The sequence below is a fragment of the Lytechinus pictus genome, chromosome 17 (assembly GCF_037042905.1).
Source record: "Lytechinus pictus isolate F3 Inbred chromosome 17, Lp3.0, whole genome shotgun sequence".
Classification (NCBI taxonomy): domain Eukaryota; kingdom Metazoa; phylum Echinodermata; class Echinoidea; order Temnopleuroida; family Toxopneustidae; genus Lytechinus; species Lytechinus pictus.
Window position 1 is genome coordinate 11,306,584 of NC_087261.1, and position 19,719 is coordinate 11,326,302.

At 35.9% G+C, this 19,719-nt stretch overlaps 1 protein-coding gene across 1 annotated transcript in view; it reads left to right on the forward strand.

The window, feature by feature from the left end:
• The first annotated feature begins 584 nt into the window (after positions 1 to 584).
• LOC129280308 (tyrosine-protein kinase SRK2-like) overlaps positions 585 to 19,719 on the forward strand; it is a 37,934-nt gene continuing 18,799 nt past the window's right edge. Inside the window, exons 1-4 of the mRNA XM_064111826.1 lie at positions 585 to 953; positions 6,732 to 6,846; positions 8,767 to 8,862; positions 18,547 to 18,650. Of these exons, the coding sequence (XP_063967896.1) occupies positions 812 to 953; positions 6,732 to 6,846; positions 8,767 to 8,862; positions 18,547 to 18,650 (457 nt within the window). The 5' untranslated portion in view covers positions 585 to 811. The remainder of the gene's footprint in view (positions 954 to 6,731; positions 6,847 to 8,766; positions 8,863 to 18,546; positions 18,651 to 19,719) is intronic.

The following is a 19,719-nucleotide window of genomic DNA, read 5'->3' on the forward strand; positions in this document are numbered from 1 at the left end:
ACCGTATGACATCAATGAAAAGCTAACAGTTGGCATGTGGTGTTGAAAGCAGTTGTTAGTTTATAATGTCTTCATATTAACTATAAGCCAAGCGTATTCAGACCACCTCGAAGTTTGTTAGAACAAGTATTTTCTGTTCAGGACATTCGCCCTTATCTACCCTGGTCAGAAAGTACCAGGTATTTTCTGGCAGTGTGAAAGCAAATTTCTTGCAATATTCCCGAAAGAAAATCTGCTAAATCGCAGGGATTTACCAGGTATTTTGGCAGTGTGAAAGCAAATTATAACGAGTATTTTATCAGCCCCGCGAGTAGTTGGACGCAGGCGTCGTACATTTACAGCTGCTGACCTAATGATTTTGAATCATGCCCCTTGCCTGCTAATCAGACTATACTGCGTGTTCTCCTACAATGTAACTTTGAAAACTTTTGGTCGGTGTGAATGTTGGAAATGGTATTTTGAGGTCTGAACAAGTTCTTTTATTACAGGTACTCTGATGATTGAGGCGGTCTGAATACATCTGTTGTCTTTCTTCATGAAAATACAAATTGATCATTTTTAATGCATTTGCTTTCTCTCTTGCAGATGCTGTTATCCAGTCTCCTAGTGGCTTCTCCTAGAACCATGTAACCATGACACGGCTCGTACTGATGAAGAGATGACCTTTGACCTCAAATAAATTTTTACAACCAGAAGGGGTATTAACAAACAATTGATGCTGTCCAGTTGTCCAGATGACTTTTGCCTTGAAAAGGGATTTTTGAAAGTAAAGTGACTTCTCTGATTCCGTCAATTACTACAAAGACTCGAGATGGGCAATGCTCTAAGAAAATTGTTCGGGTTAGGAGGTTCAAATAATACAGATTCGTCTAACACAACACAGCCTAAAGCAAAAAGAACTCAAAATGTTGCGACACATTCGCCTCAGAAATCATCAGCTGACCAGCCTCCTCGTAAGTTTCAAGTTATTTTTCTTGTTTGAAATGTGAAATATCAGTGTGAAATATCTGTTAGTTCTTTGGACGAGCTGGAATATTATTTTTAATTTTTTTTTTTTTTTGGGGGGGGCACTCGCACGTGGTGGGTATGTGCCTTGGAGGGGACCCCCATTTTTACCTTCAAATTTCTGTTTTAAGGCAAAGCATTTTTATCTTATTGAGAAAAAACAAAGAAAGCCGCTCCAAATCATAGCATTTTCTTCTTCATCAAGAAAAAAGTAGAAAGAAATCTGTTCCAAAGCTTAGCATATTTTTCCTTACGCTGTTCCGGCCACATTGATCCGCTACATGTACAATGAGCTGCAATTTTGGTGAGAGCGCTGTAGCTGTCCGACCATCGACTCTGCGCGAGCGCACCCGGCGCCCGTGCTGCCGGGCTAGCTGCATGCACTTATGCCCGTTGCATAGGGATGTATACGCACTCACACGCAGGCGGCCCGTTCCGAGGACCCTCCTTTTACAATAAGCCCGCTCCCAAGCCCCGTTTTTTGTCTCGGCCTCGGCACATACCTACCACTTTTTTGGTCGTGTGTGGGGTGGGGGAACCTTTAATAGTAACTTCCAAATGATGGAAAGTTTAATTTATTGGGAAGTAAAAAGTGATGATGGTGAGCATTGAGCAGGCAAAAAAAAAATTATTTTCGGGGGCTACTTTTCACATTCGATTGCCTAAAATCTGCAACATTAGTTTTAAAAGTTTTAACACTGTAGTGAAGGGGGAATTTTCGGGGGTCTCTCTTTCAATTTTCAGGGCTGTTTTGTGCGTTTTGGAGACGAAATTGCCATGAGCCCCTGTTAATTTTTTTTTCCTGATTGTGAGCTTGTTTTCAATGTGAATTCCAGAAAAAGGAATTAATTTGGGTTAATGTAGCAGCTAAGTCTGAGTGTTTAAAGGTAATTCACTTTATAGGGAAGTCATTTGGAATATCCACTGTACTATGGTTAGCCTAATATGGTTCATGTAATCCCTGTCTGTCTGTCTCTACATGTACATCCTATGTTCCACTGATTTCTCTCTTGTTTTTCAAAGAAGGAGATAAACGAGATAAAAAGAATAATGCCATGTAAAATTCAAAGTCCTGCATGTATATAAAATGCATATATTTAACATGATCAGACATTTATCAATGACCCAAAGTGCTGAACAAATATTTACAAAGCACATATCGTTCCATAGTCCATTGATTTTTTTTTCAGATCATACCATACATGTATGTAGCTGCATATGTCATGAAAATGGGATCATATCAAAATTGGCGGGTAAAAGCCCATCTAAAATATTAATCATTGACTCAGAGTACATGCACTTCAGGCTCCCAAAATGAACCATCATACATAACATGTACATTGTTCCAGTAGATTTACAATTTAGTCGATTTGACAGTCCCATAGGCTCAATACACCAACCTAAAAATGTTCTTTCCGATGAAGTTTTTTTCTTGATTCGTGTTCCTATGGGGTCATAGAACAAATTCAGATTGGTTGCCCAAAGTTGCCGTTTGGGCAATTTTGCTAATTTGCATAAATCCAAAATGGCCGCCAGATGCCATCTTGAAAACCTAACTTTTGAACCCCTTTCCCCAAAATTATGAGTAATGGCTCTTTTTAGGGGTTTAGGGGTGTGTAGAACCGATTTCTATCATAATTTTTTGCAATATAAGGCCATCTTCAGGTCAAATCCAAGATGGCCGCCAGATGCCATCTTGAAAAATTGACTTTTGATCCCCTTGCCCCAGAATGACGAGTAATACCTCTGTTTATGGGTTTTGGGATGTGTAGAATCTCTTTCTGCTATCTATTTTGCAATATAATGTCATCTTCATGTCAAATCCAAGATGGCCGCCAGATGATGCCATTTTGAAAAATTAACTTATGATTCCTTTGTCCCAGAATCATGAATAATACCTCTTTTCGTGAGTTATTTGGTATGTTGATTCCATTCTTGTTAATAATTTTGCAATATTGGATCATCTTCAGATCAAATCCAACATGTTCAAGATGGCCGCTAAACGCAATATTAAAAAAATACTTCCCGAGACTATTGAACCGTAAAGAAGTACTCTCCCTAAAAGCGTACACGCTTTCCTGAAGAGGTTGCTATTATGTGTAAGAGCTCATTTAAGAGGATTGCAGTAAAATGGTTCATTTCTTTTAATCACTCCATCTTTAGTTCGAAGTTAAGTCATGTCTAAGATGGTCAGAAGGTTGATAGATTTCGTCATTAAGCGCTCACTTTAGATTGAAACAATTCAAGGTTCGGGCTATGATCTATTTCGGGAGTCCATATCATTTTTTACGTCCAACTATACTTTTCTAGTGAAAGGACTTCGAAGTGTTATTTGAATTAAAAAGTGATTTTTCAGATAATTAGTTAACTTATTACCTTCCTTTATAATCATCGGACTTTTCGTCCTGACAAGAGCCATTGACTTGGTCAGCAGGAGTGCACTATTTAGCCTCCTGCAGAAGATAGGCTCCCCCAAGACTGTTCCATGGTCGTATCATTCCATGACAACAGTTTGCTACAACGCTGGAACATCTGGTAACTTCACTCAGTTCCTGTGAGCAGTGGCGTGAAGCAAGGCTGCGCCTGGCCCTGACACTCTTTGGGATCTTCTTCTCCATGCTTCACCAGTATGCATTTGGCGAATTCACAGAAGGCTTCTATATCCGTACCAGAGACCGACTGCGTGCCAAAACAATGGTCAGGATGGTTCTCATTCGTAAGATGTTGTACGGAAACGATGTCGCCCTTGCCTCTCAAGAAGCGGGAGTACAAGAAATAGTCATACAGCCGCCTGTCCTGTGCATGTAAGGAGTTTGGATCACCCATCAGCCTGTGAGACAGAAATCCTGATCGACTCAAGACACTGACTGTCCTCCAGATATCTCTATCAACATCATGCACTCGTCTGGTGTGGAGGACTCTTCACCTACCTTGGATCGACTATCTGTCTCTAGCTTCTTTCCCCTGGGACAATGAGATAAGCACCAGAATAGGAAAATCCACCACAGTCATGGCAAAGCTCCTGTACGGAAGTAAGTCCCGGAAAACGTACGCCGACCAAGAAAAGCGGCTAAACACCTTTCATGTCAGCTGCCTCGGACGTATCATGCACATTGAATGGCAGGACAAAGTAAAAAAAAATTCAGAGGCCTTCAGCGTACGTGCTGGCATCCTCACTTTATTCTCGCTCTCTAGTCAAAGGCGCCTCAAGTGGTTGGGGCATGTTCGCCGCATGAAACATTGGCGAATCCCAGAAGCGATTCGCCCAGGTAAGGTGAGCTGTGTGATTGGCCTCATCCCAGCTACACCTGCAAACGTGACATAAAACTTGCCGGCATAGACACTAACACTTATGAAGATGTATATGATAGTCACCATTCTATGAAGAGCTACTAAGTACAGGGGTCAAGACGTCAGGAAATAATCGGAATGCTAAATTGGCAGACCATAGACCTAGGAGGAAGGCTAGGACAGCATCTCCATCTAAACCTGTCTCAGCGTCATTCTCCCTCATCTGCACAAATTTGCTCTAGAGACTGCCACTTAAAGCCATTCTTGAAAATGTAAGACCTAGCACTACACCATCGTCTTTTAAGACGAACTGATGCCTACCAATCATCTGACACATTGATTTCGGAAAAATATGGAGAAAATACTTTTAAATTCAAATAAGACTCTAAAAGCCTCTTCAGTACAAAAGTATGGATGGACATTAAACAACTAAAAATATACGCGAAATGGATCATAGTCCAAACCTAAAGAGGGTTCATTCTAAGGTGAGCAGTTAATGCCGAAATCTGACATCTCAGATGTGACTCCACCTTGACCTAAGACTTGGGAATTAACAAAACAAATGAGTATTCTTACTGATATCCCTTTACATTAGCTCTTACACGTAAAAGCCTCGGAATGTATTATTTCAAGATGGCGTTTGGCGGCCATCTTGGATTTGATCTGAAAATTTTCCTTTATGCAAAATCACAGCATAAATTGAATCAACATACCAAATGACTCACGAACAGAGTTATTATTCATGATTCTGTGGCAAAGGGTTCAAAAGTTAATATTCAAAGATGGCGTCATCTGGCGGCCATCTTGGATTTGACCTGAAGATGACATTAAATTGCAAAATAGATAGCAGAAATAGATTCTACCCTCCCCAAAACCCCGAAACAAATGTATTACTCATAATTCTGGGGCAAAGGGTTCAAATTTATTTTTTCAAGATGGCATCTGATGGCGGCCATCTTGGATTTGACATGAAGATGACCTTATATTACAAAAATAATAACAGAAATGGATTCTACACAACTCTAAACCCCTAAAAGGAGTTATTCTTCGTCATTTTGGGGCAAGTGGTTCAAAACGTAGGTTTTTAAGACGGCATGTGGCGGCCATTTTGGATTTATGCAAATTAGCAAAATTGCCCAAACGGCAACTTTGGGCAACCAAGCTGAATTTGTTCTAGGACCCCATAGGAACATGAATCAAGAAAAAAACTTCATCGGAAAGAACATTTCTAGGTTCGGAAAATGTCAAATCGACTAATTAAGACCTTCCTTTTTTTATTGAATTGGCTATTCCAAACCAAAATGTGATGTGTGTGTGTGAGTGGGGGAGGGGGGGGGGGTTGTACATGTATTGAGTGTAAATTTCCTGCAGTAGCTACATAGATGTTTACATATTAGTCTTTTAACATTTCTTTCTCCATTGTTTTCAGGTAAAGAATTATTTATGTACATTGTAATTGTCTTGGTCCACAGAAAATGCTTTGAAAGTGTCAAGGGCAGTTCTTAATACCTACTGTATCCAGCCAAACAAAGAATAAAATGATATCAGATCATTTCTACCAAAATTAAATATGTTTTTTGTTTATCATGTTTGATTTGTTTCAGTAGATTTGTAACGATACATATAAATTATTCGGCTATTTCAATGTGGTGCAACATACACTGCACTGTCCGGGGGGGGGGGGGGGGCACTTCCTTCCATTGACGAGTGGATGCCTTGCATGACCATGGGGTTTCGAAAAGCACCTTAACCATGTATTTTCCATGTTCTGAAAATGCATCCCTTAGCAACGTATTGGAAACGGTACCCATGACAAGTATTCCCTGAGTTGACCCCCTAAACAAGTACAACGATATCTTAATTGTTATGTCACGGACGTCTGCATTACCTTTAATACTTTCATTGGTTAATACCCCACACACCTCTCTCAAATCAGACCCTAGACACGTACATGTACCTGTAGTGTTGGGGCAAAAAGTACTTTTAGTTTAAAGTATTTTAGTCTTTTTATACCCTCGCAAATTTGACCGTAAACATGTAGTTTTCCTAGCGAAATATATACCCTTCTTTCATTATTGTAGTGTTTTTTACACCCTTATTACGTTAAGTACGTATGGTGCCCTATCTTGAAAAAGAGATCCTTTTTACCTGTTTTTTGGTCATGCATGGTATCCACTCTTCAATGGAAGTGAGCAAAATGTAAAAGTACAGGTAATTATCATCACACCACCCCCAACCTGGCATTGTATAATTTTCTCTGTTGTTCCTTTTTTATGCTAAATTTGAGGGCAACTCTGTTTGGTTATAAAGTTTGTCATTTAGAAGAAAATAAGATTATTACATGTCGGTTATCAAAACAATACTGGATATTTCTCTTCAGCTTGATTGAGGCACACACTTTGAAATTGTTTTCCATTGAATCTATATATCAACAGCTGTTCCATGGAGGCCCCCAGAGTTAAGTTACATCGCTCTCTATTCATTTCAAGGAAGAAACGAAGGTGACTTATCGTTTCAGAAAGGAGAAGTGCTTAAAGTATTCGACCAATCGTAAGTAAACTCCATGAAATTTTCGCATACTTTTTAGTTTTTAGGCCTTTTGGATTTCCCAAAGTGGCTTTGCTTCAAATTTTATGAAAAATGAAGGCTCACATAAACAGGTTTTATAATGGAGCCAAGAAAATAATAGACATGTCGCATCACTTTCTGCCCTGAAGCAAATAGTCTAATTATTGGCATTCATTTTACCTCGAATTTCCAATAAATTTGTAGTACTGTAAATATTATTCATTACAATTCGAAATCCTTCTTTGACATTGATGTGTATCTAATATTGTACAGGAGTCTACTACTTTGTCAACAAAATCAAAATGATGTAGATGATACATGTGTCATCTACAAATATCTTATATACAAAACAATAACATATCTCATACAAAACAATAAACACTCATAAATTTTCTTCTCTTTCTGTATTAAAGAATGATATTCTCTTGATTTGTTTGTGTTTTTCTGTACAATAGACACAGGTACATGTATGCTGGAGGTTTGCTTGTTTAAAATTACCTACATGCTACATGTACATGTACAGTGTATCATATTAATCGATTGATGATTCAACATGGTAATTGACAGTACATTTATTATCTAAACCACTTTTTAATAGTATTTGAACATGCATACACCTGCGATAATTGATTTTGTCGTTAAACTTAATCACCCCCTCTTTAGTAGCCTCATTAAACACACTACACTCATTAAAACCCATTACTTTATACAGCATGTGATATCACAGTAATGACCATTACAGATAATTGGTCGCATTCATAGTACTAGATGCACTCATCTCTTATGTGTTTCCTATTGCTCATTTCCCCCTTGATGAAGACTCAAAGTCCTTCAGAAGTATTTTCACTTTCACACTCAAAGATTGATTGTTATAATTATAATTAATGTCTATGATGTAATGTTTATATTTTTGTATCATTAAGCAGTATTAAAGCACACAGTACAGGGCTTCATTTGCAGATGTATCAGTGAACCAATGAATTGAACATAAATCAACCCTTCAATGAACCAATGAACTTATTGAATGAATCAATGAATCAATCAAATTGGGGCACTAGTGTATGTGACTCTCGTCTTTCAATATGAGGAACGTGGGTTCGATTCTTATCCATGGGGTGTTTTCCTTCAGCAAGAAATTTACGTATATTGTGCTACACTCAACCCAGGGGAGGCGAATGGGTACTTGATAGAAGAAATTCCTTGAATGCTTGAGCGCCTATAAGTAGCCGAGCTAAAGCCGGGGATAATGATAATAGCAGGGTCCGATGGAAGAACAGTGGCTGAAGTGGCTACCCTGGGTAAACTCGTTGTTATTATTTTTTTTATTATTATTTAATAATCAATAAAAAAATGAAAAAATGAATGACTGGATAAATGGATGAATGAATGGATGGATGGACCAATCAATCATTCAATCAATTAACAAATATAAAATATGAAGTAAATGAATGAACCGATAAGATAAAAAAATTAATAAATCAATAAATTCATTGAACTTTCAAATCAACAACTTATGGAAGAATAAGAATATCAATCGATGAATCAATCAATTAATGAATCAATTAATGAGTGAGTGAATGAATCAATCAATCAACCAATCAGTTAATCAATCAATCAATAAACCAGTGAATGAAAATATTGAATGAATCAATCAGTCAATCAATCGACCATCAATCAATGTTAAATCACCAATTAATCAATCAATCAATCAAGCAACAGATCAATGAATGATCAAAAGCAAATCAACCATTCAAGATACTCTATCTGTCACTAAACATTTGCAGGTTTCCAAAGCTGATATTAATAAAAAATCAATGAATTCAATGATCACAGTCATCATTCTCTCTCTTTCTCCCCCCCCCCTCTCTTTCTCTCTCTCTCTGTCTATCTTTCTCTCTCCAGTGGTGATTGGTGGGTAGCTTCCTCAACTAGGACTAATGTCCAAGGCTACATCCCATGCAATTATGTTGCACCAGTCAACTCATTAGAGGTTGAAGAGTAAGTATCTTCATTGTATTGCCAATTTAGAGAGGGTAATGATCAGATATTATAAAGATAAGAGATGATTTCCAGTTTTTGTAACAATCTCATATCACGTTCTAATAGAATAAACATACCTGTATAGACATTACATAATTAAAAATATGTGCCAAATTATTCTTGGAGAAAATGTGGAAATTCTGAGAAATTTAGCAAGATATGTACATGTATGCTATGCATGACGTTCTTTCCGCATGTACATGTAGGGTCATTTTCAACATGTTGATAATCCTGACTGTGTTTTCGTTGGTGAACTTCAGTGTGCTTGCTTTCAGATTAGATTTCATGATTTCACAAAGTTAGGATTACGCGAATTTACTAGACGTAAATCTACGATATGCTGACAGTTAAGCTTGATTTCAAAGACATGCCTAATGAAGTCATTTTTTGCTGTAGACTACTTTGGTTTAGCTTTAAACAGTAGGCAATACATGAGGGCGATGGGCGATTCCGCCCTCAAGACAGCCAAAATTGCTCCTAATATTTGCAAAATGGAATGCTTTGAGACAACCATCTTTTCCAAAGCAATTTCTCTTCTACAGTGGTGACCATTAACCTCTTTTACTTTGCTTGCTATTTTACTTTTTTGTTGTTGCTAATTGGTATGATATGCCTTGTAGTTTGGTTAATAATGTGTCACACTTTTTTTTTTTGCTTGTCAAACTTTTTTGTGGATGAAATGTCCTTAATTTTTGGTTAAAACCTTTTTTTTTCTTCTTTTTTTGCTTGTCAAATTATTCCTTGGATAACGTGCCTCCCCTTTTGGAAAATCCTGGATCAGTCCCTAATTAGCACAGTGTACTTGCTATCATGTGCCTGTATACATGTATGTACATGTAGTACCCATCATTTATAGTGGTGACATGTCGGGATTAACCACCAAAAGATTCCTGCGTACTTAAAAACTGTCAATTCGTCTACTGCCAACTCGTCCACTCACCACATGGTCTACTTTCATTTAGTCTAATGCCACCCTGTTTATCAATATTTCGTCTAACAACCATTTCGTCCAATAACCATTTGGTCCAATCATCACTTTGTCTAATCACCATGTCGTCTATGACCATTTCGTCTCATAACCAGTTGGTCTAATATTCATTTCATTTTTATTCATTTTGCACAATGAACACTTAGTCCAATTAGAGTAGACCAAATGGTATATGGACTAAATGGCCATTGGACCAACTGGTTATTAGACGAAATGGTGAGTGGACAAATTGGCAATTAGACCATGTGGATAGTGGACGATATGATGGTAGACCAAATGATATTAGACGAATTGGTAATACAGTCATGTAAACTCTTAAAATGTAAATGTGTAGGAGGGCAGGTCCAAGCTATTTGACTTGTGACGTACGGGACATTTTATTAAATATAGAGACTTTAAAGTTGTGTAACATTAAAAATAAATGCACAACAGAGAATCTTTTATGGATTTTGGAAGGCCAGTTGTGCCCTCTTTATTCAGTAAAAAAATGAGTGATCTACAATTCCATTAACGATGTAATATTTTAATTAATATGCGCTGTAACGTACGGGACCAGACAAAAGCTGATTTAAAAAAAAAAAAAGTTTGTTATTAAAACTCTGTGAATTGGAATAAGCTGGAAATCTCTCATTATCATGTTTTCATCTTGTATCTTATCAAGTTTCATTAGCCATGAATGAAATGATAAAACTCATTGTTGTTATTATGTAATAGCTCAAAATATAAACATCTGCGCTGTGACGTACGGGACATTTGTTCATGTGTAAAACGAATGGGGAAAGTGAAATTTCATCAAAATTTATAATTAACTTGATGTAAACCAAAGTAAGTTAAGTTTTACATGGATTATCATGATTGAATATATTTCTTTAATAGCATACACTGACACAAAACATAGCAAACACTTACGACCTTATGAATATTATGAAAGATGTCTTGCAAATAATTCCATGTGTTAAACAAATGGGGAAAGTGAAATTTCATCAAAACTTACAATTAACTGGATGTAAACCGAAGTAAGTAAGTTTTACATGGATTATTATGATTGATATATATTTCTATTATAGTATATGATTAAACAAAACACACAAAAAACTTTATGACCTTATAATTATGATATATTTTAATTTATAACATATGTTAATACAAGCATGCTAAATATATGCACCCTCGTTATTTAACAAATCATTATTTTATTATCAGCCTTTTACCAATATTCAACCACTGAAATAATATCATTTATCTCAAGTAACTTTATCTTTGCTCCTAATTGAAAAATAACCCTAATTAGAATTACATAGAAATCCTATGTATAAAGTATGGTGTGTCCCGTACGTCACACATTTGTGCCGTAGGTCACAAAGCTTAATTAGCTGATATAATTAAGCATGCAATTGATTCAGTAAATTCACTTTAATTTTTGGATGTATAATAATATAAATTAGAACTCTCCAAAGTGTGAAGAAAACTATTCAACTTTTCCTTAATTAGAATCTAAAAAACCATATGCTAAATTGTGACGTACGGGACACTGCCTGTTGGACACCAGATAATTAACTTAATTAATTTTCAAAATAATTTTTTTTCTCAAATGTTTGCATTAACTTAGCAGTACAAGTCCCCACAGAAATATTTTCAAATATATAATTTGCATTATCTGCAGATCGAAAAATATGATGTCCCGTACGTCACGCTAATTAATGATTTCTTGGAATCTTGACCTTGGCATTCATTAACTTTACGTTTTCAGAAGAAAAAAAATATAGGGCAAAAAACTTCAGAGTATAAGCTTTAAAATTACATACGATATGTTAGATTCAAGCAAAGATTTAATTTTGGCTTCAGAGGGGACAATAGCTTGGACCTGCCCAGGAATAAACCTTGAAGTTGCGCTGTACCGAATCACCAATTTCATTGTGGACTTTCTTTTTGAAACAGTGGCAATTAATGTTTCTCAAAATTTACATACATGCATGGATTGTCATTGTTTTCACTTCAAAAGCCATGTCCTCCAAATTGAGTGCAATTAAATCCAAATTAAAAGCCATGTGGTTTACACAAATTGGAAATAAACCCCTAAAATGTACATGTACATGTAGGAATAAGCCTTGAAGTTGCACTGTACCGAATCACCAATTTCATTTATGGACTTTCTTTTTGAAACAATGGCAATTAATGTTTTTCAAAATTTACATACATGCATGGATTGTCATTGTTTTCACTTCAAAAGCCATGTCCTCCAAATTGAGTGCAATTAAATCCAAATTAAAAGCCATGTGGTTTACACAAATTGGATGGTATAACATCCTGGAAACTTTTCCATTTCATTGTGTATTTAGTGTAGTTCAATGCTGAATACTGATAAGTCGTGCAGGAGTTCATTTTGGAAAGAGGAAGTGAACTTTATACCACTGGGAACAGAAGGAAATATGCATGTAACAGTGTATTATCCTATATTTTTTATGCATATTACAACAGGGATTGATGGAATATGAGAATAAGTTTGCCTCTGACATTCCAGCAATCACGATTGTTTCTTCATTTTAAAAGGGACTTATAGTAAACTTTTTTTCTATTCCATATTGGGATTTTCAGATTTTCATATCCTCTCCCCCATATTTTTTTTTCACTTCATGGGGATATTCATTATTAAAAAAAAACATTTGTTGAAAGTACTTAAGACCATTCTAGGAAAAGTGCACTTTTTAGATAATGTAAGTTATACCTCACATTTGACCCAAATTTGTTGCAAAAACATGCACAAATTCTAAAATGATGGGTTAAAAAAAAACACATTTAAAATTCAATGGTGGTTTCTTGGTATTATTTTTGTGGGGAAGATGTATTTAGTTTTATCAATGATGTAATTAAAAAAAGTATTGCAAATTACCTAAAATACTCTGGGTTTTTTTTTTTGGGGGGGGGGGGGAGTGACCCTACATATGTAGGCATTCATTCTGGTAGTCCAAAAACTCTGAATTTATTTTTTAAAATAGTAGTATGGTAGTTGGGAACAAAATCTTTGTTGTGAACTGAACATTGCATGTGAATGACTACTCTATATGATATACCCAGCACTTACATCAAAAAAAGGATCCCCAAAAAAAATATTGACTGTTTTGATTTCAATCTTATTTATTTATTGTTTGTCTGAAACTCCCGGTCATGATTCTCAAGTGCCCTCAAACTTTCGGACCAAAAGTGGAAACTTTGCATATTTCCAGTGAATTCTTTTGTGTCAATAGCAAAATGAAAGTACACACAGCCACGCAGAAGTGATAATTCTAGGACTGATGTTTGCACATCCTGTCTGTGTTTTATACTGAAAGAAAGGGATTTTTAATCATGCGAATAAAAGTACGTGTACTGTAGCTGCTCTAATGTGTTATATTGCACAAGAGTATTTGGTTATCTTTACTTTTGATGCCATTGGCCCGTATTCTGAAGTCGGGTTTAAGTTAAACTCAGGTTTAAAGTTGTGGTTTAAGTATGGATGGCCAATTTTTAAATAAATGACTAACACTAGAGATATCATATTTCAGCTCATTTGGCTCTTAAATCATTCATAATTATCTAGGAAGTATAAATAGATGATTGTCTTCACCATTGGTGAATCAGGAAAGAGCACAGTAAACATAAGAAACGTACAACTTAATAAAAAATTTGATACTTTTGGCTTCCCATACTTAAACCACAACTTTAAACCTGAGTTTGATTTAAACCCGACTTCAGAATACGGGCCATTGACATCAAGTGATCTCTCCTGACATAGCTACAATTCATTCTTTAACCGCAGCAATAATCCGGTTTCTTTGGTAGGCCCCTAAATGATTTACACTGTATGCCGGGGGGAGCGGCACTTCACTTTATGCACTGTACACATGCGGGACCCCCCAAAAAACGCCTAGAAAGGTGTCATATAGGCCAAAATCGGGCAAAAATGGTATGGTTGTAGGGTAAAACCTGTATATTTTTAAAAGTGTTATACATGTACATGTTAAGGGGACAAAATTGTCAAAAATGCTTGCAAAAATACTTGAAAAGGGTATGCAGGAGAAAACTGACCAGTGGATAAAATTTGTGGGGGGGGGGGGTGTAAAACCTATGGTCGCTCATGTGTACAGCAATACATGTATAGTTGAGTGCCCCCCCCCCCCCAGGAATTTTCAGCTGTATTGATAACAATTTAGATCTATATAATAATATAAAAGATTGAATCTGTACTCTGTTTATAAAATGCAGATTTATACTAGCAATGTTTCCTGATACTGTACACTGGTACACATTTTAGTTATTTATGACATGTATCCATTCTAGATGCTATTCAGGGTATCCTGTACTGTACCAATGATTTGCTATCAAATCATTTATATACATGTTGGGTTTGTTAATTATGAAGTCTACCAGCTGTCTGGCATACATGTAGTTCATTCATTATATTCACTTAACCATAAAATATACAAAGAAACATGGTTCTTTTGAGTACATATATAGCGTATGATGGTTACATGTATTCTGAAGTCACTATTAGGGCGAGTTCCGGTTGAAGAACTTCATTTAAGAAAAAAATGCTGGCTCATGCATATGTGCAGTACTGCAGTTGCAGTATCTTTCTAAAACCCCCTCCTCTTCTATACAATAGTTTTTTTTAACGATGTCTTTATTTTTTTATGGCTTATATTAAGTACTCATTTTAACATTTAGGTAAACTTACATGTAAAAACAAATTGCAATGAAATTCACTTGTATTACATTTGAAGCAGGATGTGTAGGACCTGCTCCTCAATTTCTTTTTCCTTCCTTCCTTCTTTTGGTATGTAGATCATACACTGGAGTACTGCTTTCATTAAACCGTGACATGGCCTTTGAAACTTGATCATTTGTATAAGAAATGGAATATTTAAATTAATGCTGTGCATTGCTTGCTACATATGTACAGACCAGCCAACCAGTACGTTTTAGCCGTATTTAGTACGTTTTTCCAACCAAAATACGGCAGTACGTTTTTTCTTTGAAAAATATGTTTTTTGTAAAAAAAAAAAAAAATATATATATATATATATATATATATTTTTTTTTATAACTAAGTCGTAATTTATTGAGAAAAATAATCTCTATATGTCTCTATTTCATAAAACGTGCACAAATATGGTTATTAGATCAATGTAATTTCAGGTAACTTGTTTTTTTTTTCAATCATTTTGTTCAAACCAGGGTCAAGATATACACATGTTTTAATGTTTTTTTTTTCATCTGCAAGAGCAGTGCGCATTTTAGCTTGCATGCAGCTTGAGCGCCGCGATGAGCGAGTGCGCCAAGCATTTTATTATGAAATACACTTTTTTTGGGAAAAATACAGTTTTTTTTATCACAGAATACAGTTTTTCATTCCCAGAGGTTGGCAGGTCTGTATGTACTGTAGCTCCTGCATCTCAGCAGTGTACTGCTTTTCAGGTGCCCATGGGTGTTCTCTCCCACTGGCGCTTTCAAGTTCAGCATTTTAGTTTTATCCAGGGTTGTGTAAAAAAAAAAAGTTTTATAGAAATTATTATTATTATGTTTGATACTTTTATATGCATGATTGATTGTATATATTGTCATTGCAATCAATCTTTTGAAAATGTTCTGTGATCATTGCTAAGATTTTTGTTACGGGCCCTAGGAGACCATAAATCTTTATGAATTAAAATTTCATGGTCTTGGATATAGAAATGTGTGCAGACTAGCAATATACATAACATTGTAGATCTATGAAAAATATGAATATCTTTTAGGGTTCAGGGCCCCGTTGTGTGAAATTTACTATTTACCTTTACCATCCAGTGGTAACTACATGTACCATGGTAACAATGCTAGTTAGCCAATCAGAATAAAGGATTTCAGGGAAGTTACCATTGGATGGCAAAGTTACCATTAAACTTTTAATGCAATGGGGTCCTGGTGAGAAGAGAATTGCTGTAGACCTATTGGCCCGTATTCTGAACTTGGGTTTAAATTAAACCCTGGTTTAAAGTTGTGGTTTAACTATAGAGAGCCAATTGGGGCACAAATCCCTTACATTACACATTCAATTTATTAACTCATATGACACCCAAATTGTTCATAATTGCCTGGGAATGATACAAAGCATTTTTCTTCATTTTGAAAGCAAAAGGAAACAAAATAGTAAACATAAGAAATATCCAATATAAACAGAATTTTTTTATTTTTGGCTCCCCATAATTTCAGCACAGAGTTAGACCATGGTCTAAAGTTAAACATGACTTCAGAATACGGGCCATTGAGTTTACTCTTCACAGCCTAGTCATGTTATTGTATTAAATGTAGATACTTCATTCTCTGCAATGACTCTACACAGAGGTTTGCACACATTTTCAAATTCAAACAAGGGATCTATATTTTTTTTGTATGAAAATTTGAGCTATTCTGATATATTTCTGAAATCAGATCACAAACAAATCACTTTAGGTTGTGGCAGGGTTGATGTATGAACTGTGGTGAAAATTGCTGTAGAAAATCTGTAAATCGTTCGGTGTAAATGTTCGGTGAGCCCAGAGAAACAATCTTTATTGAAAATCTGTAAATCTACTTTTAATCTAGTAGCATTCATTGACTGCTTACATTCCCTTTTATTATATCACTACCAGTTTTTAGAGCTAGCTGCAATTTTTCGGATATACATGGCTACATGCAGGCCAACTTGTTAATGTCTGTTTGGACTTTGCTCTCCAATGGAGTGATGTTTATGTTTTTCATGGCTCACTCAGTCTGATTGTACTCGGGGATCAAACAACTATTTTGAGGAAATTTCATGGAGCAAATGTTTGTATTCAACTTTAGTCAACCTGAAATTGATGAGAAATATAGTTTAATCAAATTATCGATGATCTTATTTCCACCTGTAATATGAATTGAAAAGAAGTTCATTCTTTCTGCCCTTTCACACGGTAAAAAAGAATCGTAATTTGAATGATGATTCCAGTGAAAAATAGGCTGATGACAAATTTTTAGCACAGTGAGTGAAACCAAACTAGAATCACAAACGCCAATCACAATCACGAATTCAAATTCTACACGGGAGGTGAATTCTAGTTAAGTTTCACTCAAATGTGGTACAAATTTTACGTGTGAAAGGCTTGACTTCCAAAACATCTTTTTGGGGTGGAGCTTACGTGTCCTTTCAAGCACTTCCATAGATAGATGTAGTAAAATTGTCATGCACTCATCGAATCGATGCAGTACTTTGATTGACAAGTCACCAATGACACATACCACCTTCACTCGGGAATTCAAATTCAAATCACAGTTTTCGAGTAAGCGTGTGAAAGGTTTCATGATTCTAAAGACGAATTGCAATCATCAACAAATTTGATGATTCAAGATTCATGTGTGAAAAGGCCCTTTAAAGGACAAGTCCACCCCAACAAAAAGTGGATTTAAATAAAAAGAGAAAAATCCAACAAGCATAACACTGAAAATTTCATCAAAATCGGATGTAAAATAAGAGAGTTATGACATTTTAAAGTTTTGTTTATTTTTCACAAAACAGTGATATGCACAACTCGGCGACATGCAAATGAGACAGTTGATGATGTCCCTCACTCACAATTTCTTTTGTTTTTTATTGTTTGAATTATACAATATTTTTTACAGATTTGACAATTTGGACCAACTTGACTGAACCATATAGTATTAAACATTGCTAATTCCACATGTTCAAGAGGAATTAATCGTTGTCAAACATGACATTGAGGAGAAAATTAGAATATTTTATATTTTATATAATAAAATACAAAAGAAATAGTGAGTGGATGACGTCATCAGTCTCCTCATTTGAATACCGGACAGGATGTACATGTACATATAACTGTTTTGCGAATAATAAACAAAATTTTAAAATGTCATAACTTTCTTATTTTACATCCGATTTTGATGAAATTTTTAGTGTTATGCTCGTTGGATTTTTCTCTTTTTATTTAAATCAAATTTGTTGGGGTGGACTTGTCCTTTAATAGTGTACACAAGGCCAGGGCTAACATATAATGAAGTGGGTTGCTCATATATTTTTATGATGTAAAGTTGTGCTCAAAAATTGTGAACCCCGCCACAAAATTTTCTCCTTCATGCCGAGTGTTGAATGAAGACAACAATTACTACTATGTTTGCCGAGCCCAGAGAAACAAACTTTATTGAATGTTGTCTCCAGTATTTGATCACCTGCCTTCAAAAATTGAATATCTAAAACATGGCAGATCTTGAACTCATTTTCTGATGGGGTTCGCTAACTTTGAGCACCACTGTACATGTACTGATGTAGTGTGTAATTCCTCAGTCACATTTCTCCAACTGCGTCCGTACGGCGGGTCGAAAACAGCTGATTTATTCATTTTTATACAAACCACCTTTACGTACATGTAACTGGTACAAAAATGTTAGAACGGCTGTTTTCGACTCACCATATGACCACCGTAGTGGAAATGTGAAGAAGGTATTAATCATGTATTTATATTTTTAGGTTTTTGATAATGAATGTCTGCTCTCATGTGTCCCCATTTTCTCAACTTATTTCCTGTCTCTCTCCATCTGTCTTTCTATCTTTCTGCCTGTCTGTCTGGCTACCTCTCTTTCTGTCTGTCTCTCTTTCTCCATCTCAGTTGGTTCTTTGGTTCGTGTACACGGAGTGAAGCCATCATAAGATTACAAGCTGACAATCTACCGAAAGGAACCTTCCTCGTTAGAGAAAGTGAAACAAGACCAGGTGAGTATCAGAACTATTTAAATAAACAAGAATCTACATTCAAAAGGAAATTTGACAAAGAAATTTATGAATCTAAGTTAGTTATGTTTTAAAGGGGAAGTTCATCCTGTTGGTCTGATAAAAGCAGAAATAAAATAGAGATATTGTCTCGCCTGCATAGCAGAGCGAGACTATAGGCGCCGCTTTTCCGACGGCGACGGCGGCGTCGTCAACATTGAAATCTTAACCTTGGTTAAGTTTTTGAAATGTCATCATAACTTAGAAAGTATATGGACCTAGTTCATGAAACTTGGACATAAGGGTAATGAAGTATTACTGAACATCCTGCCTGAGTTTCACGTCACATGATTAAGGTCAAAGGTCACTTAGGGTCAACAAACTTTGGCCATGTTGGGGTTATTTGAGGAATTGTCATAACTTTAGAAGTTTATGGATCTAGTTCATGAAACTTGGACATAAGAGCAATCAAGTATCCTTGAACATCCTGTGCTGGATTCAGGTCACATGATCAAGGTCAAATGTCATTTAGGATCAGCAAACTTTGGTAATGTTAGGGGTATATGTATTTGAGGAATTGTCATCATAACTTTAAAAGTCTGTGGATTTAGTTCATGAAACTTGGATATAAGAGCAGCAATGTATCCCTGAATACCCTGTGTGTGTTTCAGTAATATGGCCAAGATCAAAGGTCATTTCAAGGTCAATGAACTCTGGCCATGTTGGGAGTATGTGTTGAATTGGCATTATAACTTAGGAAGTTTATGGTACTTGCTCATGAAACATCGACATACATGTAAGGGTAAACAAGTATGAATGATTGTTTTGCACATGTCTTAGGTCACATGATCATCGTCAAAGGTCATTTTGGGTCAATGGACATAATTAGTGTTTTCTTGTGTGAATAATTATTCATTAGCTGTTTTTCAAAGGAACCACTGCTGCTATATCGAATTGCATAATGCAGGCGAGACTGCCAGAGGCGTTCCACTTGAATTGTTGAAGGTTCAGTATATCAAATTGTGTTTATTTTGTGGTTGATTGGAAAATTCTGGCATCTCTCGCATTTACG